Below are 21,182 nucleotides of genomic sequence, written 5' to 3'. Positions count from 1 at the left end.
ATATCTTAACTCTCAAGTCAAACTATGTCTCACTCGATCATTAAGGAACCACTCCCCTAGATTCCTATCTAGTGTGACTTTATCTGACTCAATGGAAGCATTTGAATCTGAAAATTATAATTGAAGTTTGAGGATGATCAGTTTGAATCGAATATAGGGATTTGGTACCTTAGTCAAATGAGTTATCTCTCTGTTTCACTACACTAAAATTATGTCTCAACTAGACTTTACTGCAAGCAAATACCCTACTACGAGTATAGTGTCCTATTATGGATGTGTCTTACTACAACGGTGTAAGGAATATGTGCTCGCAATGTCCCTTTGTAACAGTTTTATAATGTTTAGCATACATGCATCTTAAGCTTTTATTCAACTTAGCTCGCTCTCGCTTCCACCCAATAGTATATCTACTGTCACACTATAACTTAACTCTTAATCACACAGGGTACTACTGTGTATCTGGAATCCTTGTACTGTTACTCGAGATAACCCTTAAATCTTTAGTCTAGCTCCTTTACTCTTTTCATTCTTCTGCACTAAATACACAAAAGTATGTCTTTTACTTTACTTGCACAGACCACCTCCCTATGTCTTCTCCTCAGGTGTTACTATTCATCGATGCAAGAACGTGTATCTAGACTAACATAGGTGTGTGCCTCTTCAGATACTAATTCTACTTTCCTTTTTTATTCTGTTCCCAATTGTACTACTTTATAAGGGTATTTTGGCATTTTATCCTACATATGATTGTGATAATGTTATACACAGGAAGTTTATGTGTCCTAGTTGATTGCTTACTAATCAACGACGTCCCACAATCATTGTAACGCTAGAAACCCTGATCTTAAATCTGAATTTGCACAGGCATATGTCTCATACCACACGGTTGTGTGGCGAATGTAGACAATAGATTAGGAACACCTAAATTTGATCCCTAATTTAATTTTATGTGTTCATTCACTATCTACACAGTCTTGGCACAAACTAATAACCAACACATCAATCTTGAACTAGTTATAAGCACATTTAACTTTCTACACAACCATTAAGAACCCAATCAAAGCAATATGAATCCATACCATTGGCATCACAGTGAATGTTCACAAATAACCTTTTTTCTCAATACCTTCATGTCATTCACAATATATATAAATCATCATCTTCAGTCTCCAATATGCTAACTAAACTGAACGAGGCATTAAACTACGATAACTCATGAATTAACATATTTCAACTCTACATTATCATAGCAAAACATGCTCAACCCTATATCTTGTCAAATTCATCAATCAATATAGGCTATAATGTTTTAATCTCTTATCATTCATAATCGTATTGCATTAATACAACTCATAGAAAATAGGGGCAGAACCTACTTACGTCTTATCAAACTGTCGTAGTAAAGACAAGTACAAGATGTCCTTTTCTCTTCATTTCCCTTCACTACATCATCGAAATCAGGCTACCAAAGACACTACACAAAAGTCTCATTGTCAAACTTTGCTCTCTCTCACCTAATTAGGGATTTCATGCGTTTCGGGATTGAGAATAAAAATCCCTAAAACACAGTAACGTACCTTATATAAAAAATAAAACTGCATTCAACACACATGGGTGTATGTCTAAAACACATGACGGTGTGTCAATTAAATTTGAAATTTATGCAGAATCAATCTTATCAGACTAACATGGCATGACCTCTCCATACACGGTCATGTGTCCCTCAAAACTTGCACTTTGACCCAAAAATTCTCATTTAATCATGCTTACATCATATACTCATGAATAAAGACTACTTTGTCCTCGATACGTACCTGTGGGTGCTACAATTTGCTTTCCTTACACCACTAATAGGTTATGTAGCAAGGTGGCAAACTGCTTTTAGGCTTTGGACTTGGACTTGGTCTTAGTCTTAGCTTCAACCATAAGCACTGTAATACCTGCAAGTAATTTCTAAGGGCATTAATGCATTTTTGAAAATTTTGTTTTTTATTTAGATTAAATTCAAACTGAAATTAGATTGGAATCAAGAAGTTTATTTAATGGCTGACTCATATAAGGAAAGTCCAATTATAAATTTTTATGTATTTATTAAAAAAAAGGAAGGAAATAAAATAAAATAAATTGCCTAAATTAGAGCCCTAGTTATACTAGGAATTGGTTTCTTTTTAAGGCGATTCACACCCAAAGTTTGGGATTTTTTATGCAACCTAGATTGAAGAGAAAAGGAAAAATAATAAGATAATAAAAATAAGAGAAAGATCAGAGGAAAAAGAAGGGAATCGAAAGAAGAAGGAAGAAGGAAGAACCAAGCCACCATGTCCCCTTTACAATCTTAATGTCTTGGATGTTCGAAAGCAAATAGGAAACTAGGGGATAAAAGCCACCACCAGTAGCCAAGAAGAGGACCGTCGAGAATAGTCTAAAAGAGGATAAAAAGATAGAGGTAGCAACGACAATCTTTTCTTGAAATTTTCCAGGTATGTAAGGATGACTCTTCCTCCCTTCAATGTGTTAGAATCTTGATTTGATTTGTTTATGTTCAGAGTTGGTCTCTTTTTGGTTTTATTCACTGCACTTTTAGTGTAGAATTTACAAGAAAATAATCTTTGAAAGCAGAATATTTATGCATGAAACCTAGGTGTATATTTATGTGTAGTGTGCCATGATTTGTTACTTGTTTCCTAGGGTTTTGGTCGTCTGTGATGGAGGTTTTTGTTGGTGGTGTTGCGAGACTTTGATTCATATTTATGGAAAGAATTGTGGCCAAAATTTTGCTGCTTTGATATCGTAAATGCATTAACGGATTGTGAGAAGAATTAGTGGCTTTCATGTGTATTATTTTTTTTATTGATTTTTTTCATGGCTGCATGTAGGGATGATAGTGGGGAGGGGCGGGGAGGGGATTTCAATCCTTGTCCTTGTCTCCGTAGGGGATTTCAATCTCAGTCCTTGACTTGTCCCCGCTACAGGGATGAAAATAATTCCCCATCCCCTCCCCGCAAAGAAAAATCTTCTCCCCATCCCCGCGGAGAAAAATCTCCTCCCTGTACCCGCAAAAAAAAATCTATTTTTTTTTACCTTCTAAACACAATATAAATATATTAAATAATATAATTAAGTAAAATTAAAATTAACCCAGTATTTCAAATATCACAAATATAATATATTAACTCTTTTAATATATACAACAAAAACTTAAGTAAATTTGAAAAATATAAATAATTTAAAATTATAAAAAATATATTAGTATTTTAAATAAATATATTAATATATAGGGATAGGGATAGGGATAGGGATAGGGATAGGGATGGGGGGGGATAGGGATAGGGGAAGGGACAAGGAAGGGAAGGGAAGGGAAGGGGCTGGGCGGGGAGAGGAGGGGACACATGTATGCCTATCTTCGGCTCGTTCTCGATTGTGGAGATTTTTTTTATCCATGTCCCCGTCCCCTTCCCCTTCCCCTTCTCCGTTTCTATCGGGAAATCCCCTCCCCGTTAGGGTCGGGGTCTCTAAAAGCGGGCCCAAATTGTCATCCCTAACTGCATGTGCATGGGTGGAGGTTATTTTTACGTGCAAAATTATATGCATTATGGGTTTTTATTTGCCAAGAATGCATAAAGTCTGTGAGAGAAATTAGTGGCTTGCATCTACTCTTTTTTTTTTCAATTGATTTTCATGGTTGCGTTTATTGTTTCTTCCATGTAAAATTATGTGTATTAAAGGGTTTTTTTTAGCTTCCATGTGAGAGTGAGACATAGGTTGATGATGTTGCATTAACTTGGAAGGTTAGAGTATTAATAAAGTTTATTTACACTCTGAATATTGAAACTTTAAATAGGAAAAGATAGCCATGTCGTGGAAACCATGAGAATTTTGTGTTGCATACGGTGAAAATTTGGGAAATTTTGCAAGTGTAATCCATGAATTATATAAGTAATGTGTATTTGAATCTTGGCTATGAAATTTCAAAGAGCATGGGCCAAGTTTAAGCTATGAAATTTTGTTTCTCGAGACCATTATCATGTACTCAGAAGGTACCCATGGGACAATTTTGGATACTTCAAATATAAGGCATTTGTTTTAAAGTTTAGGGCAAGCAAACGTTTGGTATAGGATGAGTGTCCGTTCGTGGTAACAATAAGAAACTGAGGAAAAACACACCTAGCATCGTTCGAAGTAGATAAAAATTATCTTTTGATCCCTATGCTAAGAGAATGATAGGTATTTAAATTAGAGTAGCCTAGAAAAGTATAAGAAAGAAAGAAAAGGGTTACCTAGCCAATTAAGATATCCGATTGTGTGGAAGACAACACCAAACCCTATTCGAGTCAAAAATTACAAAAAAAGTCTATAAAAGTAGTACACAGTTAGATAACAACCAATTGTGTGTGTAAGTGAAGAAATATGTGAAAGTAATAGGGCTTGATAAGTGATAAATATCTATGAGATGCATTATGCACTCAACGCCAAGGTGCATTAGTCACATAGCTCAGTTTAGTTTAGGTGTACATGGTAAAGGATTGTGGCCTTTCACATGGTTCCTCACATGGTTAATAGGATGCATTTATATGTACCTATGGTAAGGGTCATCCAAGGATGGTTTTCAGATAACAATCTCGTAGTTCAACATATGTTGTAAGGGAAGGACTGTGATCAAATTTTCCATGTGACCAAGGTATCACAATTAGTCACTTTGATAGACCATATGTTGTATACGTAAGGTATAACAGTTTGTAGACACCCAAGGTGTTATATGTTTTCACCAGGGCATTAAATATGCCAAGATTAGCTTAGGCCTTGGTGACCTTTATAGAGGGCCTAAGTTTAGGGCATGAGAGTGCTAAGTTGTGACCATATCGAGACTTACTAGTAGAACATGAATTTTAGTTTTATGTTTTATGCAAGGTGTCATAAGGTCATCGACTTACCAAGTGTTTTCACTCATGCATTCTTTTTTTGTGGTTTTACATGTAGAAGTAAGTAGCGGGCATGTGAGGGAATCAATAGTCTAACCAAACAACTGTATGAGGGAGAAGGACAAAATTGTTATTTTTGAATTTTGTGTTATCTATGTATTTATATTTCAATCATGCATTTTATGGATTTTAGTTGATGTCAGATATTGAATTATAATAAGGAAGAATTTTTATGCATATAAATTGTTTATTCAGTTACACCTTTTTGTGTGCATAAGTATCTATTATCATGCATTTAATTCCATTGTTTTTAATTAAGAAAATAAGTAGTACACATCTCTTCAGGCCATATTTTGTATGAGAGTATGTTTTTAGAGAAGGATGTTATATTTATGGTATTAGAGTATGATTTTAGAACCCAAAAAAATGTTAAGTCTTACTGTGTCTAAAAGTGCATAAGTGAGTTAAGGAAGGCGACCCCTTATGCAATGTTGATTGCTCCTGCATGCCTCAACACGTTTACCATTGTAAGTAAGTTTTAAACCTGCATTAGATAAGTAGTACATTTGCGTGAAATCAGTTTTATTTCAAGATGAAGAGATCAAGGAGGTTTATCTAAAATGTTTCAAAAGTCCTTAACCAAGAGAGGAACTAAGTTAAGGCTTAGGGACAAGCCTCCGGTGCATCAGCAACACCATCAATAGACAATGCAATGATCAGACAAATCAAATTAGAGCTTCTCAAAGAGAATAAAAAGGCGTATGAGAGTGTTGGGCAGTTAGTTTTAACCCCACCAATTGTCAAGCAATCGCCCCAGATTATCGAGTTATTGCCCTAACAAGATAAACTAAGCAGTGAGGCACAAAGAATCCCAATTGCAATAAGTGGTGGTAGTCGAGGTCAACTGTACCCCATCTATAGTATGGTAGGTAGACACTAATTCTTAAGTTTAAAGGTAACCTAGTTTCAGAGGCAGTAACAATAGAGAGTGGCTAAAGGCAATTGAGGATGTCATGAGGCTATTTGAGATAATTGACAAAGAAAAGATTCAGTATGTCAGTTTCCTTATAAAAGGAGATGTTAAGATATTGTGGTAGATGTTGTGTGAGACCCACCAAGTAGAAGACATAATTTGGGCTGACTTCATCTAGGCTTTTAAGAAAAAGTCCCTATCAATTGACATTATGTATGTGAGGTTATAAGAGTTCATCAATTTGAAGCAAAACAACATGACAATAAAATAGCTCTCCACCAGATTGAATGCCTTAGCCAAGTATGCCCTTGGAATAACTAACATAGATAAGGGCAAAATTGAGGCTTTTGTGAGTGGCCTCAAATCAAACATAGCCAATGATGTCATGATTGGAGACCATGCCCCCAATACCTATTTAAAAGCTTTGAGTAAAGCACAGAGGTTAAAAGCTATGAGGTTAAAGATAACTAATGAGCAAAGTATATCAAATCAACCCAGCCTAGTAACCCTAGTTCAAAGGGCAGTCTCATGCAACAACCATAAGGGTAGTAGTAGGGATATAGTAAGAGTAAAAGGTCATTCCCATTCAAAGTAAATACAAAGATTAGAAGGTCAATAAACAAAAGATCAGTTGAGGCATGATGATCCCCGTGTTTGTTGTAAATTTAGGGCAAATATAGACGACAAAAAGGAAAAAAGTTCAATTCAGTTTAGATAATGAAGATAAGTTCTCTTGTGAAGAGGGCTAAGTGCTCAACTTTATGATTAGTAGTGTTAATGCCAGAGAAACGTTGAGTAAAAGTTTGTACAAGATTTTGTTATATATAGTGAATAAGACATATGAGGTAATCACAAGTTTATAGCGATTAATTCAGTTCCAAGGTTCTATTAGCTACAAGTTTACCTTGGGATGCAAGGGTTTCTAATATCATTCGTGATGGCATATAGGTGTTTTTGTCAAGCAGCTTGGAGCTTTAGCATGTTTAGGACTCGATCACTACACATCCATGAGTTAAGATTTCTAATCACCTTATTTGGAAGAGTCATCATTCTGGCAAGTTTTTTATCAATTTTGCATAGGACATGTTACGGGCCTAAAGAGATGTTACTTTTGTACACCATCTATTTTGGTTCTTGTGGCATGTTTCATGTCACTCTTTCATTATCTGGCTCACTACTTTGGGTCGTCTGTGTACCATGAATCAACTTCATTATCATGAGGTTCTATAGTCCATAGTTTATGTATTATGTGGGTTAGCCATGGAAAGTCATGACCACCTTTTTTCAATTATAATTTCTCTTCATCTATTTGGGGGGAAACCAAAGCTAAGATTCTTATGGCATGGTCGAGCTTCTCATGGTTCTCATTGATACACTGGGCATCTTTATACCTTAGACAAAGTTGAAACTTTAGCCATTTTTTCTCTTGGGTATCCTTGTTTGCCACTGTTTACTTTCTATGGTATGAGAGGAATAATCAGGTGTTTCATAATGTCTATAAGCATCGCTATGAGATTATTTCTAATATCTATTACTTGGTTCATGCCAGAATTGTTGTATTAGAACCGAGATTTGAGATATCGCCTCAATATCAAGCTTTTTGGTGGTTACTTAGTTAGTTTTATTTGAGCATGTGTGCTCTTTTTGTTTTTATGACTTACATTGGAAGCCTGCGAGCTCATTTTGTTTATCGTATGAGTTTCCTATGACTTTTCTTAAAGTATTTCCCTTGTATTTTTTACCTTATTTTGTTTTATAATTTTTTCTTAATTTCTCCAAAAAAAAGTAATCCCAGGTGTAAAGATTACTCTAGTGGTGCAAGTATTTTTAGATGTCTTCTCTTATAGTCTCCTAGTTAGCACCAAAAAAAGAAGTGGAGTTTAACATAGAGTTAGCTCCTAAGACAACACTAATCTCAAAGGTAATGTATAGAATGGCCACAACAAAATTGTAAGAGTTAAAGAAACAGTTGCAAAAGTTATTGAACAGGATGCTCTATGATTGCCTAGACAAGTTCATTGTAGTTTTCATCAACGACATCTTAGTGTATTTCAAAACTCAAAGTTGTACGCATAACATTTGAGGTTTGTGCTACAAAGGCTAAGAGAGGGAGACGATTGTACGCTAAGTTTTCCAAGTGCGAGTTATGGCTAGATAAAATAACATTCCTTGGACACATGGCCTTTGCAAAGGGTATCTTGGTAGACCTTAGCAAGATAAAGACTATGAATGTCGAGGAATTACACAATGTAGGGTGTATGTTTCAGGCACTCTTATATACAAAGTATATTCCATAATTTGTAGTGAGATAAAATTCTGTAATATTTTCTAGAATCCAATAACCAATATCGAGATAGGAAGGAATGACATGAAAACAAATCATATTTTGACAAAACCTATTGTGCATATCAACATGATAAAGACAATTTCATGCAACTACATGAAACCAAACATCAACTGGAATCAAACATCAATAACACTACAATTTATCAACATAATTAAAGAAATTAAATATCAACAAATCAATTATAAAATTGCAATAACAATTTCATTATTGTCAATTACAAATTAAATAGTATATCAACATCTACAAAAATTTGCAATAGAATTAAAAAGATAACTCACATGTATATTTTGTGAATTAATCCCTCAAGTTTAGTTATGGTACTACTATCAGGATTTGTGGCCTTCAGCAGCAAAATTTGTTGCAAAAATTTAAATAAACATCACCACAAATCCTACTTTGGATCATCCTTGTAGAAAAATTAATCATAACATGATATAAAACACACATAGGGTGTCAGTTTATTCTAAACCTCAATTATATATTATGTCTAAAGTAGCCTATTACTTTTGACTCATGAGAGATCAAATAGATAAGACTGAATCAAGCATTATCATCAACACAAGTAATGAAATATGAGACACCTTCATAAACTTTACATTCATCGAAAAACATATACCTAAGTATATAAATTGCAAAGGAAATCAAACTCTTACAATTTTATCAAATGGTTTTCTAGAATTTTTTCTAGTTGGACAATGCACACATGTAAGCAGTTCTATTTATATGAACGTTCCTAACAAACTTTCATAGACCAATTTATTCAATTCATTTTGGGTGAACAAACTCTGATTTAGCATGTCATATATTTACATTCATATCCATACATATAGGGGAAACAAATAATAAAAAACCAATATTATCATAATGAATGGTGACAAACACCATATAATCATTCAACCAACAAACCCAATCCATAGAAATCGATTCTATTACATTTTGATAAAACACCTAGAGAAATTCAAATTGTATCCTAGTTTAAGAAAAACAAATGGTTTCACACGTCCAAACGCATTGAAAAAAGTTGTTCACGCATTGTCACATGCCAAAATACGGTCCTACGCACCTTCATGCACTGTATCGATGTCGCATGTGCCTCCACAAGCCAAAACCATGTATGCACGCGTGTTTACACGCTAGAAGTGAGCCATATGCACCAAGAGAAGAATCTCACGCACTAGTGACCACAAATCGACTATTGACCGTTGTTGATCGGTTAAGCTTTGATCGTTGACTGGTCAATTGACTAGGTAGGCGTTGACTAGTTCGGGTTTAACCTAATTAACCATGGGTTAACCCATTAGCCAACATCAAGACTACAAGGCTTTTGAAGCTCCTTGGTCGGCCATTCTTCTCAAACTAATAGAGGCCTCCAACGTCATTGGAATCCAGTGTTGCATGGGTCACAACTTCTTGGCTTTGAATTTGTTGATTCCAGTAAAATTCAATGCGGTTTTCTATTCAACACATGTAAAATAAGTCCAACAATCATTCTAACACGTTTCTAACCTCTAATTTCATGCAATTTTGATCGAATTTTAATTTTTGTCCAAAACAAATTTTAATCAAAATTTCAATCGCAAAATCAAAATTCAGATTAATTTTCATAGAATACACAAGTTAATTGATAGAAACATGACATATTCATAACCTACGCTTTAATATCAATGTTGGAAACATTTAACATGCCAAAAATCAATTCTATAAATTTTGCAAATATAAATTCGGCATACCTAACTTTTATTTTGTGACAAAACCCATTCAAATACAGTACGAGATATTGACATGAGTAATTTCCATGACCCCATTCGCCTACCTATTGTATTCTTTTCGACATACATTTGTTTCTATGTGTTTTCTATGCTAAGGGAGGATAATAATTTGTATTCTTTTGTAAAAATTGCATTATCCTGGAGGGGAGGCAGTTTGGACAAATAAATAAGACTCTAATCGTCATCACACTAATTATCTTTTGATAATTAAGTAAACTGAATTGGATCAATCCGTTATAAATGGATATTGACATATATATGGGAAATTATAATAAATGGCCAAAATTAAGGGGGTTTAAGCGAAATTGCCCAAAACAATAAGGTTTAAGCAAAAATGTCCAACTTTTGTGAAATGACAAAACTACCCCTGTATATAAACAAGGAATTCCCATGGTAATTTTCCACGGTTTCACTGTACAAATTCAAAGAAAATCACCCTTCCCACGGTCATCCCACAGTGGAAGAGATTTAAGTCGATTTTAGTGTTTTTTCGCAACTGAAAATGACAAATAAGGATAATACATCATCCCACATCTTGTTTGAATCAATTTATTGTTAGAATTATTGAGATTTGAGGGAGATTTTGAGGTTTCAATGTTTAGGATTTCGATTTTGAACAATGCATAAAATGTTTTGATTCTTGGTTGATTTGCTTGAATTTCTTAAGGGGTTTTGTGTTATTGGATGTGTAGATTTGATTTGTGTTGAAATTAGAGGCTGAAATAACGATTTTTGACCAGAAAATGGATTAGATTTGCCGACGCTGTGGTGGGATAGGGGGGAAATTTAATGTTTTCAAAATTTTAGGGGGAGGGGGAATAAGGGGAGATCCACGGGGGTCCGTGAAAATTTTACACTGAACCGTGGGGCAGTCCGTGAAAACCGTGGGTTGGGTAGAAATTAACGTTTTTAAAACTATAGGGTTTATATGAGACAAACTTTGAACGACCATAACTTTTGATCCGGGAGGAGTTACAAGGCCTGTAATATATCAACGTGAAACTCGTTTCGAGCTCTATAATGACAACTAGCTTTGCTAGTTGCACCAAATTTGGAGGCCAAAATAAAATTGTTTCAATGTGTATTATGCAGTTTTTTTATTTTATCAAATTTAGGATTTTCGGTTTTTATGATTTTGAGTTTGTTTGTGACTGGGCTAGACTTTTTTGATATGTAATTTTCAAATTTGATATTTGTAATTACGATGTGCTTTTTTTGATACGTTTTACGATGTAATTACAAAATTTTTGATCGATTTTTTGGTTTTTTCGTTCATAATCTATTTGAATGTGTAGTTTTCAAAATTAAGATATGTTTTTTTAGATTTTCGAATAATTTTTTGATTATTGACATTCTAGGATATTTCAATATATCTATTTATTCATAACATGTTATTTTCAATGTAGTTTTCACGAATTGATTTTTTTTGATTTGAATTCAGAAATACGAATTTCTTCTTTCTGAACGAACTCGTAGTAATTGATATTAAATAAAAATGAGAGTGAAAGTAAGTATTTAAGGGGGCATTTGGTTTGAGTAATGTTTGATTACTAAAATAGAAAGATTACCTTAAAAATAGATTACTTAGAAGATTACTGGGTATAAATGATTACTATGTTTGATAAAATTTTATAGGTATAAATAATTATTGTGTTTGGTTAAAGGTAATAAAAGATTACTAGTAAATTATTTTACTTTAAATACCCTTGAATATAATTATTTTTAAATATTTTTTATATTATTTATCATATTAATTAAAAATAAATTTATTTTGATCTCAAAAAATTAATACATAATAATTTTTCTATAATAAATTCAAGATTACCCTAGTAATCTTTAAATACCTAAGGTGAAGGTGGTAATCAGATTACCACCTATATTACCTACCACGTCAGCATTGGTAATAGAAGATTACTGTAATTTTTTATTACTGACAAACCAAACAAGGGAATAAAAGATAGATTACCAAGATAATTTTAAAAACCTTCAACCAAACGCACCCTAAGCGATATAAGAAATACATGTAATAAGAGTGAGAGTGAGAGTGAGAGAGTTTATATAAATGTGATGAAGGATAATTTTAGTATTTAAAAAAAAAATTAAGGTATTTTTACTTAAGAATAAAGAATTTGGATATTTTTGCATAGAAATAGTAAAACTGGGCATTTTTACTTAATAGAGGGGTAATTTGGTCATTTATTATAATTTCCCTATATATATATATATATGTTAAATGTAAAAGCAAAATTACTAATGGAAATATTTTATTAATGTATTTAGTGAATGATTGGTAGGGACGGAACATAATGTGTATAGAAGGGAGTGATTGAATGATAAAAATGTTGTCGCAAAATGACAAAGAATTATTAATGCAATAAAGCAATACAAATTAATTAAAATTATGAAAATGAGGACAAAATCATGACAATAATTTCATTTGCTTCACATGCCTTGTCTTGTCTTGTCCCGTCCCATCAACACAATTATTTATTTATTTATTGGATTAATATTAAAAATAATTAATTTTAATGTTTTATTTTTTTTAATATTAAAATAAAATAAAATAAAAGCCTCAAGTTTCGACTTCACTTCCGTATCTTTTCTAGTGTTGGTAAAATAATAATAATATTGTTAGTTAGAATTATTATTAAGTTTTGGAAAATGTAATGTAAACACGAAACACAACTGCAGCAACCACACCCGATCAAAACCCAGCAAAAAATCGGAGCTCACAGTCTCCACCAATAATTGATAATTCTCCTCCTAATCCTCTCTGTACTCAAGCTGGCACCACTGTCTCCTTCTTCCTCTCTAAATCCTTAAACCCTAGCAAGCAAACAAACAAACATACATTCACGCTTTTCTCATTTCTCATTCTTCATTCTATTAATTCTTTTTCAAATTATGCTTCTCCTACTCTCCTTTCTCACTCTCTCAATGGCCACTGCCGCCGATGACGATTCAATTTACCAGATCCTTAAAGCCCACGGCCTCCCCATGGGCCTTCTCCCCAAAGGAATCCGCCAATTCAGCTTCGACAATACGGGGCATTTTGAGGTCTTTTTGGATCAAGCGTGCAATGCGAAATTCGAAAACGAATTGCACTACGATAGAAACGTTTCCGGTACTTTGAGCTACGGTCAGATCGGGTCCTTGTCGGGCATTTCCGCCCAGGAGTTGTTCTTGTGGTTTCCAGTTAAGGGAATTCGAGTCGATATCCCGAGTTCGGGTGTTATTTATTTTGACGTTGGTGTTGTTTTTAAACAGTTCTCGTTGTCTTTGTTTGAAACGCCCAGAGACTGCATGGTTGTACGATCTGATAATGATGACCTGCTTCGAGATGGGAAGCTTATTGCTCAAACTCTTTTAAAGGTTTGAATTAGATTAGTTTTGTTTAAATTTTTTTATTAATGCAAGAATGATAAGAAATGTAATTGGTTTTGATAGCATGGTTATAAAGATAATTAAAAATAGATTTTTTAGTGATTTTGAGGTTTAATGCATATTTTTACTGTTTTTGTTTTCTGTTTTCAGGTAAAGGGCATTGATATTCTTGATATCTTGAGTGAAAACATATTTTTCACTTCGTTTCTCTAATTGGTTTTTATATTTTTGCAGGACAGATTTCAAAAATTTTTAAATTTTTTTATCTTGTGTTTACCTTTGAATTTACGTAATATTTGTTCGAATTGTCATTTACTTTTTGTGAAAACGAGTCAGTGCAAACAAAGAATCAAATGCAGAACTAAAACACTGAAAATAAGAACAAAGAAGTAAAAAGGATGTTTTTGTTCTGTATTTAATTAGTGTGTTTACTGTTTCGGCTTTCTGTTTTCAGTAGAGGGGACTGTGGTAAGTCTGGTATTATTGATATATCCAGGGAAAACACCAAATCTCATTTTCCTTTTTAATTTTTTGTATTGGTTTGTATACGCACACATTTCCGAAACCAGATTTCGAAAACGTTTTCATTTTCTCTATGGAGTTTATTTTTGTATTTATGTGATACTTAGATGCCTTAATGATGTATTTTTATTAAACCTAAATTAGTGAAAACAGAGAATCAGTTGTAAAACTAAAACATTGAAATTAGGCCAAACCTAAATAAAGAAGTCCTTTTTGTTTTTATTCTCTATTTTATTAGTATTTCATACTTGTCAAAACAAAATAATAATAAACCACATACCATCTTGAGTAAACATATATATATGCATTCTTAAATTTTGAATACAGAGTTTGAAAATCTCTTTTTCATTTATTAAAACTAAAACACAAAAAGCAATAATTACCAACATCACCTAAAGGTTCCCATAATATCTAAGGATTATTTTTTTTTTGTGCTGCAGCTTGATCAAGAAACTGTTGCGAGGGATTTTATTTAGGGAGAGAGTGATAGACATTTCGTTCAGTAGCTCAATCAACTAGCCTTGGGTTCTCTGTTTCCCATTGTAAAAAAGAAAGTGGTCGAATGCTGCTTTAGAAGATCCTGTGCTTCAGTTTTGTGTGATTGCTTGCATTTTCTTATCCATATGATCCGAAGTCTGCAGACTAGTTAAGCCAGCTCTTGTCTATGCAAGGAGGCCAGTGAATCTGAAAGAGAAACATTAAACGAGGCTTATTCTTTGAAATATTAAGAGAGGCTGGACATAATTTGGTTGAGGTGATTTCAGGTGATAATTCTGCAAGATATAATTTTTTTTTCTCAGTTTTGTATGTTGAATTTATTGTATTATCAATACAAGGATGGATGGTATATTGAGTGTCTTTTTCTAGTATAAGTTTTAGGTTGAACAAGAGACACATGCCTTGATGAATTGTGATATAAGAATTGAAATAATAAAGCTCTATTTCTTAATGTCACATATACGCTTCTAAGCTCAAGTTTCTAGTACTTGTTTAAGTTAACACTGACATGTTTTCACATTTATATTCTATACTGCTAAGGATATTATGTAATGGGTTAATTAAAGCTAATGGATGAATGGGACCACGAGAAATTTATTGTTTAATTTGCAATTCTTTTGTTCTTTCTCAAAGGAACTTATATCTAATATTGTTGTGCTCAGGTGTAAACCTTGACAGACTGTGTCTCCATTTTCAGAGAGTTTGAACCAATGGTTGTATAGTGATGGTTATGAGAGTAGAGTTCCCTTATGATTATTGATCTAGCTGTCTGTTCTCAAGCACAAACTTTTACTTTGGAAGGGGTTTGAGATGTTGGGTTTTGGGTGTTGATTAGGCAAAATTGCTGAACTTGTCATTATCCATTCAAATGGTTAGTAATGAAGATCCTCGATTCTGGATTTTTGATGCATCAGTCAGGTGCATTGTGGGTTCTGTTTATGTAGTACCGTTCTGCATCATGTAGCTTATTTAAGATTTTTATTCTAAACTTTCTTTTTGTAATTGTCCTTTTTTTAATCTCCTTAGCTTATCCATTTTTTAAAATATGTTTTATGTATAATAATGTAAAAATGTTCCGATTTTTGAGTTTTAGAACTGAACTAGATATTATTCGATGTCAGCCACCCTCCCTCCCAAGACCTTGACTGGATTGGTACAAACAGAAGTTTGGATAGTTTGTGATTCTTTTGCCTCTGTATGAGCTTCTGTTGCTACACTTAACCCCTTAATGAGCTTAATCGTTGTCTTCATATCTTTCCTCTTTAAGTTTTCAACTCTAGAATGTTACTGGTATTTCAGTTGATTTTGTCATGATTTTCTTTCCTCCTTTGACATGGTGCAATAAGTGGAAGACTTGACAAATTGTTACTATTTTGTGAAGTCAACTATGAAATGTGCAATCTTGATGGGGAAGATTTGACTGTTTTTCTTCAGCATTAACGTTTGTATAGAATAATTATTGAAAGAAAACATCATGATTGAAGGAGTTGGATGGAGAATTAGTTCATGTTTTTCCGTGTCTGCCCAGCTTGTCTATTTTATTATACATTTATTTATTTTTGGGTCATTGGTTGTGTACTTTGTGATTTGTATGAAAAATTTCTGGTTGTTTTAAATATGGTAGTATATATTTGTAAGGAAAATTCTTTTGAAAACTGGTTTATCATATTTGGACTGTTTATCACTGGATATATGGTATCAGTATGTGGCTGTGGACTTCGATAAGAGTGTTAGCTTTAGTGGTGAATTGGTGATTATGCACTTGTATAAAGAAACAAGCATTCGATTGGTTCTTTTAATAAAACATGTTACGAGTATTTTGATGATGTGTTATTATATAATTAGAAAATTTTAAATTAAAAATAAAAAATATATATCTAATTATATGATAACATATCGTTTTGACATTTGTCCTATAATATATTGGATAAAAGTGGATTGAAATTGAATAATTTGAGATTTATATTGCATTACAAATGGATGGAAATAGAATGCTGGACTTATTTTAGTGGTAGTAGATTAATGACTTTTTGTATAGATATTTTAAATTTGAGTAGTGGAAAATTGTTAGTTTTTAAAGTTTAAAAAAAAAAAATTTAAATTTATTTTTAATATTAAATATAAAATAATAATTTTATTTTTAAAACTAATAACTGAGTAAGATTTAAAAAAAAAAACAAGGTATTTTTGTACGAGGAAAATGCATGGCACAGACAAACATTTGGCTGAATTTGTTGCCATGGGTCAACCTGCATTGCATCCTCCCTGCGCCTCTTTCATCTGTTAACTCACATCACATTCTTAATCCCGCGGCTCTCATCTCACCCTTGCTGTGTTATACTCTCCTCTCCTCCATTTCAATCTTGACGAGGAACCCTATCTTTAGATTTCAGGAGAAATAAACATATTATCAAGCTTAGTGTTTCTGTCTTTTATATTATTACACCCCATTGTAAACAATCCAACTTGAGTCCCATCCACACCGTCAATCCTCCAGTCATCAAATCAAAACCCTTGTGTCTTGTTGAGCACCACCTTACCCTGTACCCTAATGCATCATAACATCTCCTCTCCTCTCTTATAAGTGCCTCACTCTTATCCCCTCGTCTCTTCCCAACTTCCACCTCCCACCTCTCCTTTCCCTCGCCGGAATTTCACCAATTTCCGGCGCCTTCACCGTCATTACCACCGCCACCAATAAAAAAACGACCCCAGAGCAACCAGTTCTCTCAAAATTATCAAAATGGCTTCCATGTTAACATATTTACCCTCTCTACCAAAACTTTCTGTACCAAATACGAAAATGAAGTCCGTTCCTTTGCTATCTAAACGCGTAAAGAGCGTTAAAACAAATGGTGGGTTGTGTACACTGGCGTGCTCTACGTCATCGTTTGTGGGAAGAGTCGGTTTGCAGCGAAGAGAAGGGAATGTTTCTGTGCTTTCGTTTGGGATAAATCCTGATTCTGCAGCACACGTGGCGAATAATGATTCGTCTCATGTTTTGTCCGCAATGCTTCCCTTTGTTGTTGCTGCTACTGCTGTTGCTGCTCTCGCTCAACCTTCAACTTTTACTTGGTGGGTTGTTTTTAGCTTTTGCTTTCCTTTTACTCTATGCTGAATTTGGGATTTGAATAATGTCAGGGGTTTATGGTTTTTATTATCATTATTTATTTTTTCAATTGTTCGAGGTTATTCTTTTAGTATTAAGTGCTACTAAAATACTTAATATTTTTTATCAACAAATGCTATTATTATTTTTAATCCGAGTTGTTCCTCTTATTTGGCTCTCAAAGCTAAAAATTATTACTTAAGTAGAAATTTGTTAGTCTCTTCTTTGGGAGGATGTGCATTTGGAAATTGGGATAGAGGATGAAAAGTTTCTTGCAATTTTAGGATGATAATGATCATTGAAGTTGCCAATGAAAATTTGGCTTTTCACTTGTTTTTGTTTGATTTAATACACAAACTGGCTTTTTTTTTTTTTAAAATTCTGAGTTATTATTATTATTTTTTTTCTTGTTTGCTGATAATAATATGACATACCAAATAGTTGTTTACATAAGCTTTCTATAAACTTTTCAGGGTGTCCAAGGAATTATATGCACCTGCTTTAGGTGGGATCATGCTGTCTATTGGAATTAGACTTTCCATTGATGATTTTGCTCTTGCATTTAAAAGGTTAAAGATCTTCTCTCTTTGTATTTCATAGTGTTCGATTTTCAGTACTAATTATTTGTCAGAGTTTGAATTTGTTCACAAGTATCTTTGATTTTGATCTGATGCAGACCTTTACCATTGTCAGTTGGGTTTGTAGCACAGTATGTGCTCAAACCGGTACTAGGAGTGCTAATTGCAAGGGCATTTGGGATTCCCCGGATTTTTTATGCAGGTTTTGTTCTCACCTGTTGTGTTGCAGGGGCTCAGCTATCAAGCTATGCTAGCTTTTTGAGCAAAGGAGATGTGGCCTTGAGCATTCTTCTCACCAGCTGTACCACCATTTCTTCAGTTATATTCACCCCTCTTTTAACAGGGCTTCTTATTGGATCTGTTGTGCCTGTTGATGCCATAGCTATGTCGAAGTCAATATTGCAGGTGATGGGCAGTGTTATAAGATGGAAATATGAGTAGTGTTATGTGCACAAGTTGTGCACAAACAACGATATGTCATCATGTGATTGGACAGTTGAAAATTAAAGATAAAATAACACTTAATCACATAGTGATACATCGTTGTTTGTGCACATAGTATTTTTATGGAAATATGTGGCTGATGAGTTTCATTGAATTTTGGTCCACAAATTTCATGTTTGTTGTCTTTGGTCTCTTTGCAGGTTGTCTTAGTTCCAGTCACTCTTGGCCTTGTGCTCAATACTTATGCAAAGCCAGTTGTGACTGTTCTTCGACCTGTGATGCCGTTTGTTGCTATGATATGTACCTCACTGTGTATTGGTAGCCCTCTTGCAATTAGTCGGAGTCAAATTTTATCAACAGAGGGTCTGCAGTTGATTCTTCCAGTATTGGCATTTCATGTAGTGGCATTTGCTGCAGGCTACTGGATCTCGAAGATTCCAGCTTTCAGGTAATTTTGTTCTCTACTCCATCCAACTGTAGTGTTTTAACATGGAGATGTAGGAGATTGAAGAAAAGCAGTCCCCCCTTGCCATTGCCTTCTTGTTTACTTTGTTTTGCTGCTAGTTGTTTCAGTCGCCAATGTCCTAGCTTAAAGAACAAAGAGTGTTTTGTTAGATCCGAACACCAGTAAACTCTGGTGATAGCTCTTGCAGACTAATGCTTTCAAGTGGACTTAGTCTAGAGGCTGATATTTCCATTAGTATTTTTGGAACTATGTTTAGTGGTCATGCAGATGTTAAGTAAGCCTTGAGAGGTTGACTAAGATAGTAGATTTGGACATGGGTTTGACCTTTGCTATACTATACTTTGCTTCTTCTAGGTAGGGGAGATTTGATATGATGCCATTGTATTTTACTGAAATAAATACAAGCATAATTTAAAAATGCTTAAAAAAGGTGTTTTTTTTGTTTTTTTCAATTACAGGCAAGAGGAAGAAGTTAGCAGGACAATCTCGTTATGCAGTGGAATGCAAAGCTCCACCTTAGCAGGGCTTCTGGCAACCCAATTCCTTGGGAGCAGTCAAGCAGTTCCAGCAGCATGCTCAGTAGTTGCTATGGCTATAATGGGTCTATGCCTTGCTTCTTTCTGGGGCAATGGGTGGCAAATACGCAACCTACGATACTTGATTGCACCACATCCTGGAGCATCTGAGAATAATACTTGATGAATTAACACCAGATGCAGAAATGCAGCAACATGTCCAGAGATGGGGAAATACTGATGAGCTCTTGATCTTGTCAATTTTCTTAGTTTTAAGAAACTGCCAGTTTTTGGGTGTGGATGACATGAGATAGTAAAATACTATACAGAGAAAGTATATATAGCGGGAAAAATGAGTGTGGGCAGAGATGTAAAGTTAGGAGAGTTACTTACTTCAACTTGCTAGCTATGTACATCCACTGTACGTATGTATGTATGTATGAATGTAACTCTATTTAATCATAGTGTATTGTATATGCTATGTTTCTTGGCTACTGGACATTTTTTTCCCCCAAAGAAAATAAGCATTGATTGTCAGTAGCTGCAGTAATACAAAGGGGAAAATTAAAATCTCAACGGACCTCTAATTATGGGGATGACTGTCATTTAATTTTTTCTCCTCAAACCTGCCTCCAGAATATAGTGATGAGGTTTCAGTTCCTGCTCGCAACGCGCCTTTTTGCTCGGAAGCGTTTAGAATCAAAATCAATTACTTCTTTTTATTATCGATAATTTAAAGTTGTAACAATGTATTATGAGACAATTGAAACAAAAATTCTTATTGAGCATGGTTCAACAATTTTGAATAAATTATTACAGACTCCTCTATTGCATTACTAAATTGATAAGCAACATCACACTCATCTATGAACCCCAATTCTTAGTGACGCCAGAACGCCACAAAGACCCTACCAGCTTTCCCAAGGCTGGTCCCTCCTTAATTTTTTCTAACTGAATTTCCCTCCCTTTTCTTGGCCCCTTCTCTCCCATTATAACAGCCTTCTCCCACTCTTTCTTGCTGTCTCTCCCCTGAGCTGCCACGTCAGCTTGAGTGTAATGGTGGACCCCAACTTCTATTGGAAAGATGCTGCTCTCCCCTTGCTTTGATGTGGAATCGATGTGTGCAACTCTGAACACCCTTCTACCGATTGCATAACTTCAAAATGACCCTTATCAGCTATGTTACTCTTAACCTGGTACATCTTCATTATCCCTCTTGAGTCATCTTCATTTGTCCCTCCTACTTTCTTCCTATCTTTCTTCCTTACGTATACCTAAGCCCTAACAATGCCTCGCCCATCGAGAGGCACCTTACCCTCAAGGTGCCATTTAGGAAAGAGATCTTTAATCTTCACATATGGTTCCCAACTATTATCATGGTTAGGGAGCTCCCTCCATTTAATGAGTAATTCCAAATTGCCAGTCACAGAGTAACGATAATCAACCACAGCTTCAAGATACATCTCAAACTCCAAATCATCTTGTAACCCAACAGGGAGCTACTAAGAGACCATTTCAGGACCCAATTGTTTTTTTAACTGAGGCACATGAAAGACATAATGTATTCTGGCTGATTCAGGTAACTTCAGTTTATAAGCCACTTGACCAATTCGTTGTAACACTTCATAGGGTCCATAAAAACGAGGACGAAGCTTTTC

General features: G+C 34.3%; 2 protein-coding genes across 2 annotated transcripts; both read left to right on the top strand.

Moving 5' to 3' along the window:
• Positions 1–12,729: 12,729 nt before the first annotated feature.
• LOC123223662 lies at positions 12,730–14,868 on the top strand. Its single transcript, XM_044646955.1, has 2 exons — positions 12,730–13,380; positions 14,355–14,868. The coding sequence occupies exons 1-2, from the start codon at positions 12,913–12,915 to the stop codon at positions 14,388–14,390; spliced, it is 504 nt and encodes a 167-aa protein (XP_044502890.1). The 5' UTR covers positions 12,730–12,912; the 3' UTR covers positions 14,391–14,868.
• A 1,848-nt stretch (positions 14,869–16,716) lies between these two features.
• LOC123223661 (probable sodium/metabolite cotransporter BASS3, chloroplastic) lies at positions 16,717–20,094 on the top strand. The gene is made up of 5 exons (XM_044646954.1): positions 16,717–17,487; positions 17,995–18,090; positions 18,198–18,504; positions 18,744–18,991; positions 19,468–20,094. The coding sequence occupies exons 1-5, from the start codon at positions 17,156–17,158 to the stop codon at positions 19,706–19,708; spliced, it is 1,224 nt and encodes a 407-aa protein (XP_044502889.1). The 5' UTR covers positions 16,717–17,155; the 3' UTR covers positions 19,709–20,094.
• The last annotated feature ends 1,088 nt before the right edge of the window (positions 20,095–21,182 follow it).

This window comes from Mangifera indica, chromosome 8 (assembly GCF_011075055.1).
Source record: "Mangifera indica cultivar Alphonso chromosome 8, CATAS_Mindica_2.1, whole genome shotgun sequence".
NCBI classification, from domain to species: Eukaryota; Viridiplantae; Streptophyta; class Magnoliopsida; order Sapindales; family Anacardiaceae; genus Mangifera; species Mangifera indica.
Note: the sequence above shows the minus strand (reverse complement) of the source record. Positions and strands in the feature narration are given on the sequence as shown.

Bases quoted from the DNA above. Each gene is read 5' to 3' on its own strand.
- LOC123223662 (XM_044646955.1), top strand. From the start codon at position 12,913: ATGCTTCTCCTACTCTCCTTTCTCACTCTCTCAATGGCCACTGCCGCC. The intron at 13,381-14,354 runs GTTTGAATTAGA...TTTGTGCTGCAG, and splicing joins TTGCTCAAACTCTTTTAAAG to CTTGATCAAGAAACTGTTGC.
- LOC123223661 (XM_044646954.1), top strand. From the start codon at position 17,156: ATGGCTTCCATGTTAACATATTTACCCTCTCTACCAAAACTTTCTGTA. The intron at 18,505-18,743 runs GTGATGGGCAGT...GTCTCTTTGCAG, and splicing joins TGTCGAAGTCAATATTGCAG to GTTGTCTTAGTTCCAGTCAC. The intron at 18,992-19,467 runs GTAATTTTGTTC...TTTCAATTACAG, and splicing joins TCGAAGATTCCAGCTTTCAG to GCAAGAGGAAGAAGTTAGCA.